This window comes from Lycium barbarum, chromosome 4 (genome assembly GCF_019175385.1).
Source record: "Lycium barbarum isolate Lr01 chromosome 4, ASM1917538v2, whole genome shotgun sequence".
Taxonomy (NCBI): domain Eukaryota; kingdom Viridiplantae; phylum Streptophyta; class Magnoliopsida; order Solanales; family Solanaceae; genus Lycium; species Lycium barbarum.
This window is the reverse complement of record NC_083340.1, coordinates 147,961,878-147,981,628: the sequence shown is the minus strand read 5'-3', so window position 1 is coordinate 147,981,628 and position 19,751 is coordinate 147,961,878. Positions and strand designations below refer to the sequence as shown.

Sequence of the window (19,751 nt, the reverse complement as noted above, 5' to 3'; positions counted from 1 at the left end):
TGTGCAGATAAAACCTTGATTCCAAACTTTATCATGCTAGAAATGTTTGTTCTGAGAAAGATTGAAACTTCCAAAAAAGCAACACTGCCACAAAAGTAAGAAGTCCAGGTACTAGCAAGTACAATATAACAATATCTATATATCCTACTTGACAAATCACTCCTTTTTATTCTTGTCCAGCTTCAACTTCAGTTTCTCTTTAGCAGTTTCACAGCTTTACAGTATCTCTCTTCTGCTGTAACAAAATACTGTACAGAAAATATTTGATTATATGCTGTCGTTCCCAATCAATTAGGAAATCGAGGAAACTTTACTCCCTGTACAAAACTAACAAGAATATAAAACTGAAGTTTGATGTTCATCATTGGGAGTCCCTGTATAGTGACTGTGCGTTCCATTTCAGATGCAAGTTCAGTTTTCCTGATTTACTCTCCGATAGTTCATATGTGTCTTTGTATTCACCTTCCATTAGAACCCTTGTTAAAGTCAGTATGCATTTTCCCATGAAATCCTGCAAAGAAGTTGGAAGAATGGAAATGAATCAATCTCATAGTCAATAAATAAGATATAACAAGGGTACTCTCCAAATTTTACGCATACTCGCACCCTTTGTTTCATAGGAAAAAAGGAAAGGAAAGAGTCCTTCCGAAACATCCTCTTTTATCTTTGATTTAATAGCTTGGTTGTTTATGCATTCCTATCTGGAACTCTTTCTGCAGTTATATTTACCACAACCTTAAAGCTTCAAAATAGTCTACATAATTCTAACTAATACTCCCTCAGTTCCAATTTATCTGACGCAGTTTAACTCAACACGGAGTTTCCAAAAAAAAAAAAAAAAAGACTTTTGAAACATGTGATCTAAAACATTTGTGGTGTTAAACAAACATTTGTGGCTCTAAGACTTTTGAAACATGTGATCTAAAACATGCCATAACATTTCTGTCGATTTAAAATTTTCTGACTAAGGGTAAAATGGAAAGTTTAAGGTTAAATTGTTTCCAAATATAAAAATGTATCATTCTTTTTAGAACGGACTCATATGGAAATAGTGTCACATAAACTTGGGTGGATGAAGTAACTACTTATCAAACGACCCATCGAGAAAGAGAACCATAAAGAAATAGAGGGTCAATTTTATCAATCCAAAATTTCAGAAAAACACTAACATAATGAGTTTAACTTCAGCTAAAGAAAACACCACAGCGACAAGTTGGTATTTGGAAAGATACTAAAGATGTTAAGCAAGTCCGTAACAATATTTTGCACGAGGATAGATGCTCTTACCTTCCCAAATGTGTCATGGTCCCAGACTTCCAGAATTAGCATATCATGTAATCCGTCCTCAACAACAAAGTCAAAAGTCTGATTCCAGACTGGATTTAGACTTTCATTTACGACCTAACAGTAACAGGTCATCAGCGTTATTTTTTTTTTTTGGGTAAGTCATAATCAACATTATATCTAGTTATGAATGAAGAGTATCAAGGCAAATTACTCTAAACAAGGATAATTAACATTAAATTAGCTCAGATGTTGTGACATGGACAGTAGTAGCGATTCGTATAGCAGATCCCAACTTGCTTTGGATTGTGGCGTAGCTGTTGTTGTAAGTGACATCAACACAGTATCTAGTTATGAATGACAAGTATAAAGGTGAATTACTCCAAACAAGTTTAGTCCCCTTCATTTTGGAAGCTTTTCCTGTTTCTACATCTCTTTCTTCCTCACTTTCCACCCTTTCTTCTGTTTTTGAAGCTTTTTTCAGTTTCTCAGTAAGAATGGGTGAGGTATTCAGCCTAAACAGCAACCACAGGTAATAAATAAGAGAATACCAAAGAGCCCAGCCATAGAATTTCTCAATTCGAACACAAGGTACTTATTAGATCAAATGTGCTTCTTAGATCTAATAGAATGATTTTGCCGTATCCAGACTCATGCCAATCCAAGCCATTTAATGAATAAAATGTGCCCAATTAACCAACCAAGATACCATTTGTTACAATAAGATCTTGTTGTTGCATCGAAGGAGATAAATATTGACTAATCTGGCGGATAGTACGAACTTTGTGGTTCCCATAGACTAAAACATTAACAGAAGCGGATCCGGGATTTGAACCTTATAGTTCGAGTTCGGGCTTCTATTTTTTTTTATCCCTGATGTTGTTCCCGATTCTACAACAATTCATTTGATTTACTAGGTTTGAAATCAATTATTTGTACTTACCTAGCGTATCTTTTAACACATATACAAGATCCGAGCCAAAGCTGCTGGGTTAGGACTTAGGATGAACTAATACCTATAATCTAAATCCACCCCTGAATAGTAGATGGACGATAGGAGGAAAAGTTAGAAATCTAGATCCAAAAATGAGGATCATGGCATACTGTCTCTTCTCCTACTTACCAAAAAAGGAAGGAAATTATTTACTGAATTTCCTCAGAAGTCAACAATTAAATAAGAAGAAGAAAGGATACCCTGGTTTTGTTCTTGATTTGTGCTTTCTTCATAATCAGCACGACGTAGGGGTCAGCCTTCCCCCCTATATCAGCTGGGGGCAGGTCATCAGCTGATATCACTGTAACAGAAAGTACCCCTCGTACTATTACCTCTCTTCTTTTGTTGATTTCACTTCCATTTGGACTAGCTTCTTTTCCTTCTGTCCCGGTTTGAAGAACTCTTTCTAATGAAGTCATTGACTCATTCTGAGCAAAAGGGTTACTTAGCGCATTGTTCATTCCATTAGGGCAGTACAATAGCTCCAAGTGCACCTAACCAAAGATAATGAGAATAGTTAACATGGAGTACACACGGACTATTCTATATGTTCTGCTCACAATTTCAAGAGAGATATAAATTATAAGCTAAAGAGATTCAACATCTACCATATACAAACGACAATAATGTATCCACTGTAATCCCACAAGTAGGGATTAGGGAGGGTAGGATGTACACAAACCTTACCCCTACTTTTGTGGGGTAGAAAGGTTGTTTCTGATAGACCCTCGGCTCAAAAGAAAAAGAAATTGAGGTGTGTTTGCAAGAAAAAAAACATGACAGCACAATAGCAAGATACAAAGCAACTAAAACAAGATACCAAGACAGGCTAGAAGATAACACCAGCAAAGTGGCCGACATCTACTATATATACATCTACTATATATACAGAAAATAATTTTGACCTTCTATACTATGAGACATAAAGACTCGAGAAATATAATTAATGAAGCGTAAACTACAATATTACACTAAGCCCTATTTATAGACTACACTACAATCTTTTTCCATGTTAGGACACTATATACAATCTTATTTTTAACACTCCCCTTAAGATGTACCGAGTTTGTTATATATGTAACTAATACGAGGACTAGCGAGGCTCAGTGATAATACCTACAAGCAGATCACTTTAGTTCACAAATTTTGTAACAATATCTCATGAGAATATATGTTCTATGATAAAGTGATAGTCAATCTCAACGTGCTTAGTCGTCTCATGAAATACCAGATATAGAATCTTATTCTAACATATACAATGCAATTTTCTGGCGAAGAACCTCCTTCTGCCCCGTGGTGCCATTCATTTTGAACAGTAAAATGCTATTTAATTTAATTATTGCTGGAAAAGTCACTAGCTTTCCAACGTTTGGATTTTTTGCACATACATTTCCATCAAATTTCCAAGTACTATATACGTATATTTCCAGATACTTCAGAATCTACTGAAACATGGACATGGAAGGTAAAGGGAGTTGCAGTCATCACCTGGCCCCTATTTTTCTGGTCTCGCTGAATCTCCAAATCTTTCACCAACTTCAACCAGACATCCTTCACTTTACCGGGCTCAAGTTCATTCAAACGGATATGAGCACATCCAAGTAATTCAGCTGACTGAATCCCTTCATCGTCATAGATTTTTACCGTCAAGTATTGTGTCAGCGGATCTTCAACTATGAACTCAAAATGCTCGTTCCAGATTGGGTTCAAATCGTTGTTCTAAAAAAAACATTATTTACTTTAATCTTAACTTGATCAAACGAATTAAAGAAACTTTTTCCAGGGAAACAGATGAACTTACAATTATTTTGCTCTTCTTCATTCTATCTCGTAGAGGGCGTACATATAGTACAGCGAAAGGATCAGATTTTCCAATGAGGTCTTTATTTGTTAACTCCTTTGCTTGAACAAGTTTCACCTCCAATACTCCGGTAGGCTTCAGTTCAAGGTCACTGGTAAACAAGAAAATAGAATGTCAATAAGGACCATCTTCGGGCCTGTGCCTAGTAAGCAGAGAAGAGATACTAAGCAGTTGCCAAGCAAAATCTAAATATTTAACTTGTATTTTCAGTTAGGGATGATTGTACTTTTGGTCCTTCAATTATTGATGAATGCCGATTTTGGTTCTTGTAATATTTGCATAAGCACAGCTATCCTTCAATTAACCAAAATGTGTATTTTTGGCCCCTTTATAAAGAAATTATGCGACATTTAGACTATTTTTAGAACTATATTGCCTCCAAATATGGAATAACAATAAAACATTAACATAAGACATCGATAACTGAATGGTTTAGCATTTAATAATTCGTTAAATTTGTGAAGATTTATAGGCAGAGGGATTAAAAATGCACATATCAATTAATTGAAGGTTAAATGTGCTTAACCAAAAATCATAAGGACTAAAATCAGAATTTATTGATATTTGAGGGACTAAAAAGTGCTAAGTTCCCTTTTAGTTAAAACACATATGCAGAAGCATCTACTACTAAGCAGAATTTCTTTTACAGTTCCCATTAGAACATCATTTTTTTTTTTTTTTTTTGATAAGGTAAATAATTTTATTAACAATTGGAGAAAACCCCGTATACAAGCCGTATCAGAACATCATATAATTACGAAATTTCATGAGATAACATTTTGACTTTTTAGCTCAATGCCAAATGGCTGGAAGTCCAACAAGTCAAGGGGACTACTCTCGAAAACTTAATCCAAATTTTGCCTTTGGAAATCTTATATTTGAAGAAGGTCGCTTCGAGGTTCAACAAGCTAAATATGTTTGATTGGACCAAGATCGGGCCAGCCCAAAGAGACAAGATTGTTCAAAGAATTAATAGTTAACATCAGCACCTATAATCCCCAGGTAAAATGGGAATAACTTTTCGAACCGGCCATGTGATAGAGTCTTCAATAGCGTCCCGGATAGTTCCCTGGAGAAATAAATTCATTTTAGTACGCCTAGAGTGTTGTAAATCATAACAACCCTTTGTTAAACATTCCAATTTTCGACTGCATAGAAAAGTTCAAGTTCATGCAAGCAACTCAAAGCAGCAATTCCGTTGCTCCTCTCTTTTCTCAAATGAGAATAGTCTTACGCACGAAGAAACAAAGAATTGATGTTTGAAAGTTTTCACGCAACGCTCCTTAATTCTCATGAATGTAGTATAGCTACTTCTGTTTGCCATTTCAAGTAAATACCATTATCCATATTGAAAATATAGAAGTTTTAGGCAAGTGCATGACAACATAGAACGTTTACCACAGAAACATGAGAAATATTTTGTACTTAGAGGTGGAAGAACTAGCCCATAAAAACATGACCCGCCCAACCTGTTCAAGTTTAGGCAGCTTATTGACCTGCCCATCTATTAGCTCAGCTCATCCCCCCCCCCCCTCTCCCCCAACCCCAACCCGAATTCAGCCCATCTAAAAGTTGAGCTGATATGTAGCTCAAATTGATCCATGAGATACCTTATCAAAATACTTTAAAAAAGATACTTTTTTGTTTGATATATTATATTTAGCCATAATAAAGAAAAAAATTATCAGGTAGTTGGTTCTAGCAAAATTGGGCGGGTTTGGTTATAACCCGTTTTTAGTCCATTTCAGCCCAAGTAACATTTGGGCGGGTCATTTATTTAACTCAGTCCATTTTGACCCACCCAAATTCAGCCCAACCCGCCCATTTGACACTTCTACTTGTACTTATAACGCTAAGCCAGTAAGCCTTTCAATTCTTTTTTGTTTCTTCCGTCCCATCAAACTGCATCAGAAGTTGAAGAAAGATAACAAAACTGAGAAACAGATTAAGTGATAATGTTCGGCCAAACCTCAATTGCATCAGAAAGACCAGGAATGGCTGTCATGTCACCACCAATTACTTTAAGAGTAAAATCCAGCTTTTTCTGCAAACAAAGAAATTTATTTGTCATTTTTTCTTTAGAGTTTAGCTGTGAGATATGCACGTGAGTAGCCTCATCTGCACACACACAGAGGCAACGTAGAATTAAGTTAGTAAGTGCGCCTGCTCCCTCTGGTCTTGCTTGAATTATAAAAGTGGTTGAGAATTTCTTTTATAAATGTATATTCATATTAATTTCACACTCGTTGCAACAAAAGTAATAGCTTAAGTTTTAATTCTGAATTTTGTAAATAACATGCTTAAGTCTTTTTTATTTTAAAGTATTGACACTATGCTTAAGTTGATTTCTGTGCATGTATGTGCGCAAACTGATACACGGGCAAATGAAGGATAAAAGAAAAATTGAAGTTTATACAACACCTTCTGCCTTAGAGAATAACATACAGCTCCAAAGCAAGGAAACTCATCAACAAGTGGCCTGAAGATGAGCCTGAAAATACCGGTAAAGCCGATGTTTTTCACCTAAATGAAAGGAGAACAATAGTCACAAAGTTAAAATTGGAGTTATAAAAGTTAGAACATAGCATGATGCAAATATTTCAGGAAATAAAATAGAAACTTGAGTGGATAAATAAGTGACAACGTTAAAATGGACAAATTAATACAAGAAGTCAGGAAAAGGAATGGCTGTTTTCCCAAGATGAAGATATGGAACAAATCATACAAGAAAAGATTTCTCATAGCAAAATACAAGGGAAGGGGAAGGTTTATCCAGATAGTTGAGAAGACTCTCTAGCGACTTGACAGGAAAACAAAAAGATGAGAAAGCGCATATTTGAAGTTACAGCAAAGCCCTTAACATGATACTTGTGGACAAACTAAAAACATGATGCTTGTGGGCAAACTAAAAAGATAACGAACTACGTCAAGATACTTAGAGCCCGTTAGGACATAATTTTTCCCCCCTTTTTCACAAAAAGATAAATAAATTAAAACAGTGTTTGGTTATACATTGAACTGTTTTTTTTTTCTAATATTTTTTTGAAGATGAGTTTCAAGTTTGAACTTGTGGCTTTGACCAGTTTTTCAAGTGAATCTTTTTACCATTCACAAAATTTCTACTTTTGTTCAAGTTAAATACATGTCCAAACACAACTTCAACTTCCCAATATCCTTTCCCGGACCCTGCTAATGCAGGATTGCTTTGTGCACCGGGCTTCCCTCTTCTTTCTTCTGTTTTTTTTTTTTTTTGTTTTTTTTATTTTTAAATATCACAAATTCTATGTCCAAACGCCTACTTAACAAGAAAATATAATAGTTGCTTCTGTAGCTAGTAGCTATAAAAAATTGAGTTGAATGACACTGGCAGAAAAAGGAGGTCGACATCGGATGTAAGGATCCAGCTTTCATGACGTTACTTGATACTTTTGAAGAAAAAGAACTTTTCAAGAAGTGAAATTGAAATAAAACAGTGATATATATATATATATATTACCTGCACTGGTAATGCTACACCAACATAAGTCTTGATATCGAGTATTATGCTCGGGTTCCCATCCCATTGCATCTCTAGTTCCATAGTAATACCCTCACTTCCATCTTCAATAATAGAAATCCCTGCAACGAAACATCTACGTGAGATCAAGCATTTGTTAAATATCATGTGATTCATCCTCTCGAGCAGTTTCTTTTATTAAGGATTAACTGACACTAGAGGCCAGGTCACCGCAGTAGCTCTATCAGGTTTTAATGTCATTTAAACCCCTGCCAGTCTCAAATTGTTATCACATTTTGACTTTTAAAAGAGGCTATAGATGGCAGGTAAATGTTATGTGACTTTTTTTTTTCCCCAACTGCACATTTATATACACACACAAATGGATGAAGCTAAAACACTGGAATGAGATGAGACACCAGAGGCATATTACGCCAGCCATCATCTAACCTGTGAATTGTGGAGCAACTGTACCAAGAGTGAACTTTGAAAATTTCAACGACGCCAAAATTACGGGCCTATATTGTTCCAAAATTGGCTCCACACTTGACCTTACTAGTTCTGACGCTGCCTGAATTACCATTATATCCACACCGGCTCAATTAGCAACAAACAAAAAGGAAAAAATGGAAAATTCGCAGAATCCCAATAGAGTGGAAACTTAAACTATGTATAGACATTGAACCTCACCTCATCCACATATGGCCAGAGCTTTTCAAGATGAGAATTTAGCCACGTCAACTGTAAGAATAAAATCGAAAATTGAAAAGGTCATTCCTCTTCCTTCTCAACAAACTAAAATACAACATGTATGCTAAGATAGATATTAAACATAGTCTATAAGGGACAGTCTTTTTAACCAAAGACCACAATTTCAACAATAATGCACGAATTTAATCTCAATGATCCAAAAACAGAAAAAGGACATTAAGGGAAAATATTTTCCGAAATTCTATTTTCCAAGAAAATTAACTTATTTTCTAATTTTGTTTGGCGGAAGGGAAGACATTTTCCACCAAAAGGAGCAAACAATTAGCTCAACATTTAGACATTATTATCATATTTTCTACTCAAATATTTTTCATCAAAACACTATCCAATTTGCTAATTCAATCTTCAAGAAATGTTATTCCCCGAAAAACATTTCTCACTCTCCATAGATGTATGCTACTGGAACACCTCTAGCTTCCCGACAGACCCTGGAGGTGACTCAAAACACTTCCAAGTCATGATGTGTCTGCATCTAGTATCCGCTCTTAGCCCATTTTTGTTTGCTTTGGCGATGGACGCTCTGACACATCACATTCAAGAAGAGGTGCCATGGTGCATGTTATTTGCAGATGGCATTGTGCGTACTGACGAGATGCGAAGCAGTCTTTACGCTAGGCTAGAGGTTTGGAGACAGACCCTAGAGTCAAAAGGTTTCAAGTTGGGCAGGAACCCTCAGGGGTTGGCCTGGTGGCAATTGACTTGAGCCTTGGGGTGCTCCCTTTCAAGGTCTCAAGTTCGAAACCCGCTAGGTGCAAACAATTTCTGAGGGCCATCGGACTGGGGAAACCCTGAATTACCCGTGGTGCACTTGCGGGAAACTCCTTGCCGAGGGCCTGTGCACCTCCGGGATTAGTCAGGGCTCAAAGAGAACCGGACACCCGGCGCTAATCAAAAAAAAAAAAAAAAAAAAGGTTTCAAGTTGGGCAGGACTAAGATAGAGTACCTGGAGTGCAAGTTCAGTGACGTGATACATGTAGAGGACGAGGACGTGCGGCTTGATACTTAGGTCATCCCTAAGAAAGAAAGTTTCAAGTACCTGGGGTCGATCATCTAAGGGAATGGTGAGATTGATGACGATGTGTGACATCGTATTGGAGCGGGATAAATGAAATGGAAGCTCGCATCAAGTGTGTTGTGCGATAAGAAAGTGCCGCCTATACTTAAGGAGAAGTTCTACAAAATGGTGGTTAGACAGACTATGTTGTATGGGATGTAATGCTGGCCAGTTAAGAAAGTTCATGTCCAAAAGATGAAAGTAGCAGAGATGCGAATGCTGGTGCGTGGGCATACCAGGAGAGATATTATTCGTAATGAAGTGATTCAGGACAAGGTGGGTGTGGCCCCCGTGGCGAACAAGATGCGGGAAGGAAGGTTGAGATGGTTCAGCTATGTGCAGAGGAGATGCGTTGATGCGCCAATGAGAAGGTGTGAGAGGCTGGCAGTGGTGGGCCTGAGGAGAGGGAGGGGTAGGCGAAAGAAGTCCTGGGAGAGGTGATTCGGCAGCATATGGCGCAGCTTCAGCTTACCGAGGACATGACCCTTGACAGAAGGGTGTGGAGGCCGAGTATCAGGGTAGAAGGCTAGTAGGGGGCGCAAGAATTTCTTTTCCGTACTAAGAGTATTATTATCTTTGTTTATTTGCTTTTTTTTTTTAGATCTCTAATATAACTCGATTGTTCATTTCTTTAATTTCATTTATCTTATTGTGTTGCTATTACTGCTGTTATTATTGTTGTCTTGTCACCTTCCCTTGAGTTGAGGGTCTATCGGAAACAGCCTACCTACCTCCCAAAGTAGGGGTAAGGTCTGCGTACACTCTACCCTCCCCAAAAGATCTGCGTACGCTCTACCCTCCCCAAAACCGACCTTGTCGGATTATACTGGGTATGTTTTTGTTGTTGCGGAAATCATTTTCTACCAAAAGGCGCAAACAATTATCTCAACATTCAGACATTATTATCAATCTTTACTACTCAAATAATTTTGGAAAAATTCCGCCAAATACCATTTGTCCACCTGGTTTACAAAATATGTACAAGTGTATGGGTAGTGTATACTAAATACACATACACTATACATACCTATACATATAATATATATACATATACACAACATATACAGCCGAAGTGTATAGTTTGGTAAACTAGATAGCCGAATGATACATTTAAGTAAGTTTCCCAATAATTGTCATCAGAACAATATCCAATCTGCTAATTCAATCTTCATTAAATTTTATTTCCGGAAAGTATTTTCCACTCTCCAACCAAACAGGAAAAACATTTTCCAGAAAAAAGTCATTTTTACAGATTTATGTCTTACCAAACACATCCTAAAAGAAAAGTTAAGATTTTACCTTTTGTTGATTTGAGAAAACAACCCAAGAAGGGTATTGTTCAGGTGTGAAGATCTTTCTTGAATCATCCACTTTCATCCTAGCAAATGCAGCAATTCCACTAGCCTTTACAATCCAAAAAAAAAAAAAAATACATAAATACCAAAAAAAACGAGAAATGAAAAATAACTAAAATCCAAACTTTAAAGTAAAAACAGAAAAACAAATAAATACAAAGAAACTCAGAAATGGAAAATAACTAAAAGGGAAGCCCGGTGCACTAAGCTCCGGCTACGCGCGAGGTCCGGGCAAGAGCTGGACCACAAGGGTCTATGTACGCGCCTTACCTTGCATTTCTACAAAAGGCTATTTATAGGACTCGAAGAGGTCACATGCAGCAACTTTATCAGTTAGGCCAAAGCTCTCCTTCTACAAAATAACTAAAAATCCCAAATTTGAAGTTTAAAAAAACACATAAATGCAAAAAAAAAAAAAAAAACTAGAAATCGAAAATAACTAAAAATCCAAAATTTGAAGTTAAAAAAAAATACCAGAAATGGAAAATAACTAAAACTCCAAAATTTGAAGTTAAAAAAAAAAAAAAACACACACACACATAAATAAATAAATAACAGAAAGGGAAAATAACTAAAAATCCAAACTTAAAAATAAAAACAAAAAAAGCAAAGAGTATAGTTGACTAACCAGATCAATACGTTGTTTGGCTCGACCATTTTCAGATTTAACAAAAGCAACTATTATACCAACTCCAAATACTATTCCAATTACAACCCCTAATATAAATGACATCTTTTTCTCCACTTGTTCTTGAATATTTTTGTGAGCTAGTAAACTGAAAAATATTGAAAAAAAAAGTGGGATTTCTAATCTGTTTTGGAGTTTTTTTTCCTAAAAGGTGAATTCTTGAAAGAAAAAAAAAGGTTAAAAGATTGTATCTTGAGACTCAATTAAGTTGAAACATGGACTAAGGGTGAGATTTTTAATCTGTTTTTGGAGTTTTTTTTTCCCTAAAAGGTGAATTCTTGAAAGGAAAAAAAAAAGGTTAAAAGATTGTTTCTTGAGACTCAGTTAAGTTGAAAAATGGACTATAGGTGAGATTTTTAATCTGTTTGTGGAGTTTTTTTCAGGTGGGGTTTTCCTAAACGTAAAAGAGTTAAATTTTCCCTCCCCCTATCCTTTATAATTTAGATTTACCCTTGATTTGTAATTTAAATTTACCTTTGATTATAGTTTTCGTTTATATTTACCCTAGTTTAGATTTACCCTTGATTTACTCCTTTCGTTGAAAAACTTATAAAAAAATGCCCTTATAACTAACAGATTGTTGACGAGGAGTCATTATCTATACACGTAGATGTCATGTGTATATATAATTTTTTTTTATTTTAAATCATACCAATTAAATTTTATTATAAAATTTTCTTTTTTTATTATAAAAAATATAATATCTAATCCTCTTCTCCGTCAAACACAATTTCGCCTTCTTCTTCTTCGCCATTATCATCATCGTCCACTGTCATTACTTCCCAACGAATTAAAGTTAGATGAGTGTCCTTAAAGATAACACTTTGGAATACCCATTAGGGAAAGAAGCAAACTCAGTAACCCAGGAAACGAAAAAGTTACAGTGCAGTATACCTAGGAGGTTTCTTTTTCTTTTTCTTTTTTATAATAGAAAAAAAAAATTATATGGCAAAATTTAATTAGTATGATTTAAAATAAAAGAAAAATTATATATACACGTGGTGTCTATGCGGATAGATAACGACTCTTAGTCAGCAATCCGTTAGTTATAAGGGCATTTTTAACAAGTTTCCTAATGGGAGCTGTAAATATGAACCAAAACTCTAACGAGGAGTAAATCTAAACTATAAACGATAGTTAGATTGCAAATTTGGCCCTTTTCCCTTTCCTAAAAGGCGAATTCTTGAAATAAAAACATTAAAAAAATTGTATTTTGAGACTCAATTAAGCTGGAAATTATTGGAAAATGTATTGAAAGGTGAGACTTTGAATCTGTTTTTTTGGGTCTTTTAAAATTTTTGTGGGGTTTTATTTTAACAAGTGAATTCTTGAAAAAAGAAAAAACACATAGATATTTAGTAGAGCTGAAGAGTTGTTTGGTAGCTGGTTAGAGTTATGCAACATTAGTAATATAAGGACTAGTTATGAGAGAATTTATGTATTATTTTATATCGAAATTAGTTATATAAGGTTTAGTTATTCATGTAGAGTAGTGGGAGCCGTTTGGACATGATTTGAAACAATGAGATGAAATATTATTTGAACATGTAATTTGGATTTCTTAAATTATATTTTTTCTTATAGACATAAAAAAAACCACAAGTTGTGAAAACTGTCAAAACTTTCTCAATTTTTATACAATCTTACCAAAAGAGCAAGTCATAGCTCATAATAAAATTAATATGCCACTAGGAGGTTTTTTCTAAAAAATACAATATCAATTGATCAAATTTTATTTAAATAAAAAGTAAAATTTAACATGAATAATAATGTAAACACTCTTAAACATAATCCTCCTACATGGTATGGACAATCTCTTCACGGCCGAGCATGCATGTCCCGATCAAATGATCAAGAAGACGAACTAACATTGTTACTTATGGGTCTTTTCTTACAAAATATAAATTTATGGGTCTTTTTTTACAAAATATAAACTTATGGGTCAAGTTTTCTATTTAAAATTTTTAAAATCATGATTTAAAATCCCAAATCATGCCTTTTTGGATGATTTGGGATTTCATCACGACATGAAATCGCATGTCTAAACGCTGATTTCATTTCATGACATGAAAACATGACATAACATAGCATGTCCAAATGTCGACTTGGTTATTACATCTTCTACTCTGTATAAAATAATATTCCCTTCGTCTCAATTCAAGCGTCTTACTTTCCTTTTTTGATTTGTTTCAAAAAGAGTGCATCTTTATATATTTAGTAAGTTGGCAGTTCAAATATCTTACGTGACAAGTTTAGAACCACAAGATTGAAAGGACATTTTAGTACATTAAACACATCTTTAATTTAGGATCATGAGATTCAAAAATCTTTCTTTATTTCTTAAACTTCGTGCTCAGTCAACCTAAAATACTTAAAATAGGACGGAGGGAGTATATAGAATATCTCATAACTTATACCTCTAAATTATAAACTAAATACGGTATTAATTTTATAAATGAACAACTTACCTTTAACTAGCTATCAAATGCGATATATTCCCTCTATATCAATTTATGTGAACCTATTTTCTTTTTAGTCCGTGTAAAATGAATTACCTCTTTCCTAATTTGGAAACAAATTCACTTTATGAAATGATTTACAACCACTAAAATATTCAAAAATTATTTTGAATCACAAATTTTAAAAGTCTTCACTCCTTTTTAAATATCATGCTCAGTCAAATATATTCACATAAATTGAAATAAAAAAAATATTAATTATGCATAATTTAGTATTTATATAACTCACCTTCAAATCAACTGCAAAAGGACCCCTAAAAGTTTTACTTTTCCAATGTTCTTTTTCATTATAATCAAAGCTTTGAGCGGCCATAATAGGCCAAAGACACTTTTGAAGTGTCCAAAGCAAAATTACAAAAAGAAAGGAAAAATGTCATTTTCAGACAGGTGAGTTGACAATTACGAGCTCCAAATTTTCAGCCAATTGTATGTTGCCATGGCATCAAAAATGTAAAGTTTAATTTATCTTTCTTGATTTTTTCTAATAACTAGTAAACATTGCCGCCCTTCGCGCGGTACATAAATAACTATTAAAATTTCTTCACAAAACAAGAAAAGCTTTTAAATTACATAAAATTCTTATTTTTTTTGTGCATATAGTCAAGACAAAATTAATTTGTTTTCATTAAGTGTTCAAAGCAAAATTACGAAAAGAAAGGAAGAATCTCATTTTCAGTCAGGTGAGTTGACTATTAGTGGGCCCTAAAATTTTTAACCAATTGTATTTTGCCATGGCATCAAATTGTGTAAAGTTTAATTCATCTTTCTCGATCTTTGCTAATAACTAGTAAACATTGCCGCCCTAATTAGCGCTGTACATAAATAACTTTTAAAATTTCTTCACAAAAAAAGAAAAGCTTTTAAATTACATAAAATTCCTATATTTTTGTGCATATAGTCAGGAAAAATTAATTTTTTTTCATGAATATGAATAAAAAATGAATGACTAAATCACAAATATAAATATCATTATTAAAATAGAGTATAGATAAGCTGCATTTTGTTGGGAAGAAACAAGTAACAATCAAATTACACGACGAGGTAACAACGGAAGAAATACCCAAATTAAAACTTTCACACTATTTAAACCAAGAGAAGACAATAAACACTAGCACAAATGAAAATCCAAACAGTAATTATACTAACAACGAAATAGCAAAACAAGCAAAAGTAAATCAATTGATTCATAATTATCACAGGTCAAGCATGCTCCCCTTCATGCCTACACATTTCCATTTATTTGATTCATAATTCTCTGCAAACTATTCAAAAAATTTACTTCTTGATCTTTTAATAAATCCATCGCCATATTATAAATTGCAACAAATCATATATGCTTAAAAAAAAAAACAAATCTATCCAAGTACAACATAGCAAGGGATCCAATAAAAAGAGGAGGAGAAAGTCATAAAACTGATAACAAAAATAATACTCCTCCGTCCTAAAAAAATTATCTTAGTTTGATTTGATATAAAATTTAACAAATAAAGGAAGACTCTTGAAATGTGTGGTCCAAAAAAAACCTTAGATATTTGTGTGATTATAAATCATCTCATAAAGTTAATTTGCTTCTAACTATAGAAATGTGTCAATCTTTTTGGGGACAACCTAATAAGGAAAGTAAGACAATCTTTTTGGGACGGGGAGAGTAATAATAATGAAAGTTTGAAACCCGTTTTCCGTAGTCTTGCCAAGTTCTTTTTCTGCTCTTTCATTTCTTCATAAGGAAATCCTTTAAAAAGAGTCACAATTATAATTATCTGTCCGAGTTTTCTTTTGAATTACTTTTTCAACTATTCATTTTCCTCCAATAACAGAGAAGCCACCTATTTATTTTTATCGTTAAATTCAATGCTATTTATTTGAGCAGACTAATTAACGAGGGAAAAAAAATAAAATTATTAAAGACTTTTTCTACCACTATATATTACATAAGAGGGAATAACCAGGCAGCTCAGGGTCAACATGTCTGCCTCGCATCTATGGGCTAAATTGGTCATTCAAGGACTTATGTCTATCCATTTCAAACAAAAAATCGGTGTTATTAAAGCTTTAAACTGCAGTTTTAGCCTGACTGTTTGTACTGGTAGTCCAACACGTGGACTGTTTTGTTTGTCTGTAATCTTTGATAGGCTCTTAAGCAAATTAGGACTAGAATTGAAATTTATTATGCATGTCAAGAGCTTTTGCTATCTACCTTTTTGTGGTAATTCATCGATGAAAGAGTCTTTCGATTATAATGTATCTTTTTTATGTAGCTATTTATTGAAATCTTTTTGATAATTGTTGGATAAAAAAGGGACACATTTTTATCAACTTGATTTTTGATGCTTAAATTGGCTTATACTTTCGTTGCATTTTGGAGCCACTTTGTGTTTCTGATTAATAAGATTTGTTGTTACTCCATGGTTAAATAATCTGTCTGTTTCGTTTTAGCCTTCGGATTGTACGTGCTGGCTAAAAGCCTTCAACGACTGCAGTAAACTTCGCTAAATCTAATATAAAAAACATGGGTTCAACTTCGAGTACGATCTTGAGAAACAAAATTGAGGTCAATCCCAGTTTCCTAAAAAAAAAAAAAAAAAAAAAAAACAACAACAACATAGTTGTACTTGCTTGAGAAACAAGTATGTCACTGGAAATTTTTAGCAATTGCTTAACTGTAACTCGTTTACGTCTGTTAGAACTTGTTTTAGATTAAACTCGGAGACATTCTTGAGTAGTCCATTTCTTTAACTGTTTCTAGCTATCATCTCCTTTACAATTGAATGTGCTATTGGATTTGTAAGTCTTAGTTAACTGAGTTTGGACCAAATTAGAAGGCATATGATCATGTGAAAAAGTATGAGCAACCTCTATTTTGTAGTACATGTCAATGTGATATGTGACAAAAAAAAAATACAAATATGGCTGGATGCAGAGGCGAATCCAGAATTTCTAAGAGGATAAGTTCACCTTAGAATGTTTTTTTTTAAGACGCAAAAGTATATTTAGTAGGGTTCAATCCCACAACCTGAGGGAATTAAATCTAACACCTAACCAGTGCTCCACTAGGTCTAGTTTGATCATGTGTTCCTTCAGTTAACATTAGATATGTTTTAAAGATTATATACATTATACCAAGTTTAGTCGGGTGACCATGAGTTTACATGACCCATTTTTAATGCATACAATGGCCCCTGGCTGGATGTATCTGTATGAAATCTGATCTTGACTTAAATTTTCCAAGCTAGAGACTAGAATATGGATGGATTCAATGATATACATTTTTGAAGTATAATATGACTATTTTCCAAGCTAGAAACTAGAATATGGATGGACTTAATGATATACATTTTTGAAGTATAATATGACTGGATTTAGTAAACTATTATTTTTCTTTCTACATTTTGTTACTATGGTAGGAGAGAACTTTTATTTTAACTTTTGGTAATGCAAATAGGTGTGTGAACTTTTTATTATACCTCCGGTTACATGAATATTTGAAGCTCTGTGTTACTTCCAGTACCACATTAAAAAACGACAAGAAAGACGAACAAGTGCTTCAGAAGAGAACCTTTCGGGTAATCTTTTTTTTAAAAAATAATCAAATATCATGGTTTCCATAGAACTTTTGGAATGTTTTCAATATTGAAAGTTACGTTCTGCTTGACCTGTGATAGTTACATTCCTTGACCTCTTCAAATTTGGATTAGACAGCTAGAAAGTGATTCTTTCTTCTGACACAGATTGAATTTTGAATGACTAACACCGTACTGTTGCTCTTTTAGCTAACTTAGCACTTACAAATTGTAAGAGTTAACTTGATTTGCACCATCATGGGGATACGTAGTGGCTTATCTGTAGTTCTGTTTTCATCGCTGCAGATACCACTTTGAGCTTGACATTACAGACAGCAGCGGCACGGTGACGGCAACACTGTCAGAAACCTTGGGGTGAAATAATGATGTCCATGACCCTGAACAGATATATGATACTGTCACTATTAAGCTGTGTGCCATTACACATTACATTGAAAATAAAGAGTACAAAAGTGAGTAGAGAAGTCCAAATAAAAATGATTGCCAGTTTTATCAGTTAACAAATCCCATCGCCCCTTCAAACAAACCGCACCACATGAAAATTTCAACCACGCCAAAATCACATGTCTATATAGTTCCAAAATTGGCTCCACACTTGATTTTACTAGTTCTGATGCTTCCTGAATTACCATTATATCCACACCAACTCATTTAGCAACAAAGAGTCCCAATAGAGTGGAAAACTAAACTATGTATCGACGTTGAATCTAACCTCATCCACATATGGCCAGAGCTTTTCAAGATGAGAATTAAGCCACAATGATTGTAAGCATAAAATCAAAAAGGTCATTTTTTTTTTCCTTCTCAAAAATCTAATCACAACATGTATGCTATAGTCTTTTTTAACCAAAGACCACAACCATAATGCACGAATTTAATCTCAATGATCTTATGGTCACTATGTACCCTCCCAAAACAGAAAAAAAAACATTAATGGTGTGTTTGATATCACAGAAAATATTTTCCGAAATTCTATTAACGGGAAAAAAGAACTTATTTTCTGATTTTGGTTGCCCGAAATTGTTCCACCAAAAGGAGCAATAACATTTAGACATTATTATCAATCTTTACTACTCAAATATTTTTCATCAAAACACTATCCAACTTGCTAATTCAATCTTCAATTCAATAAATGACTTTGCCCGAATATATTTTCCACTCTCCAATCAAACACGAAAAAAACATTTTCCAGAAAATAAGTCATTTTACAGTTTTCTGAAAAATGAGTTCCATCTTACGGGGTACGCCAGAACCCATTAGCTTTAGCTTAAACCATTTATTTGTGTTAAGAAAATTCATTTGATATGCATAAATAGTTTTTTCAGAAGCCTAGTAAGCAACAAAAATTGTGGTCTTAGAACCCATAAACTAAAAATTCTGGCTCCGCCCCTGCGTCCCATCCAAACACATCCTAAAGATAAGTTAAAAGACTTCACCTCTTGCTAATTTTAGTTGCCGGAAAATATGTCCTAGGGATATCATTTTCTACCAAAAGGAGCAAACAATTATCTCAACATTCAGACACTATTATCAAACTTTAAGACTCCCACTGTCCAAAAAATAAGTGTTGCTTTAGCAAAAAAAAAAAAAAAAAAAAAAATAGTGTCGCTTTAGAAATTTAAGATAAAAAATAGTATTGTTTCCAACTAAGCTCTTATATTAAAATAATAATTTTTTTAATAGTGTTCAATTTCCAAGAAACATCTAATAAATAGAGGTAAACTAGTAAAGTAGACCTTGTATTTATTATTTTTTGTAATGGGCATGAAATAAGCTAAAGCGACACTTATTTTGGGACGGAGGGAGTACTCAATTATTTGTCCATCAAAGCACTATCCAATTTGCTAATTCAATCTTCAAAATAACTTATATCTTACCAAACACATCCTAAAGAAAAGTTAAAGATATTACCTTTTGTTGATTTGAGAAAACAAGCCAAGACGGGTATTGTTGAGGTGTGAATATCTTTCTTCAATCATCCACTTTCATTCTACCAAATGCAGCTATTCCACTTGCCTTTAACGGTTCAACACAAAAAAATAACATAAATAAAAACAAAACCAAAAATGAAAAATAACTAAATATCACAAACTTTAAAGTAAAAACAGAAAAACACAAACAAACAAAAAAAGGTGAGATTTTAATCTG

The 19,751-nt window shown here is 33.9% G+C and overlaps 1 protein-coding gene across 2 annotated transcripts; it reads right to left on the bottom strand.

Annotated features, from left to right (window-relative positions):
* Window positions 1-65: 65 nt before the first annotated feature.
* On the bottom strand, window positions 66-11,985 carry LOC132636982 (synaptotagmin-5-like). Of its 2 annotated transcripts, XM_060354097.1 has the most exons (14): window positions 11,444-11,977; window positions 11,086-11,178; window positions 10,760-10,864; window positions 8,326-8,376; window positions 8,086-8,206; window positions 7,636-7,757; window positions 6,561-6,662; window positions 6,109-6,183; window positions 5,129-5,208; window positions 4,080-4,230; window positions 3,767-3,997; window positions 2,479-2,772; window positions 1,288-1,401; window positions 66-511 (listed from the first exon to the last, which is right to left on the bottom strand). In XM_060354097.1, the coding sequence occupies exons 3-14, from the start codon at window positions 10,835-10,837 to the stop codon at window positions 362-364; spliced, it is 1,569 nt and encodes a 522-aa protein (XP_060210080.1). In that variant the 5' UTR covers window positions 10,838-10,864; window positions 11,086-11,178; window positions 11,444-11,977; the 3' UTR covers window positions 66-361. The 2 variants fall into 2 exon arrangements, with proteins under 2 accessions (XP_060210080.1, XP_060210079.1); XM_060354096.1 differs by lacking the exon at window positions 11,086-11,178 and having other exon boundaries at window positions 11,444-11,985.
* Between the last annotated feature and the right edge of the window lie 7,766 nt (window positions 11,986-19,751).

Excerpts from the sequence above, each read along its gene's own strand:
- LOC132636982 (XM_060354096.1), bottom strand. The coding sequence starts at position 11,548 with ATGTCATTTATATTAGGGGTTGTAATTGGAATAGTATTTGGAGTTGGT. Across the intron at positions 6,184-6,560 it reads GTTATTCTCTAAGGCAGAAG|AAAAAGCTGGATTTTACTCT; the intron begins GTGTTGTATAAA and ends CTTTGTTTGCAG. Across the intron at positions 512-1,287 it reads ACCATGACACATTTGGGAAG|GATTTCATGGGAAAATGCAT; the intron begins GTAAGAGCATCT and ends ACTTCTTTGCAG.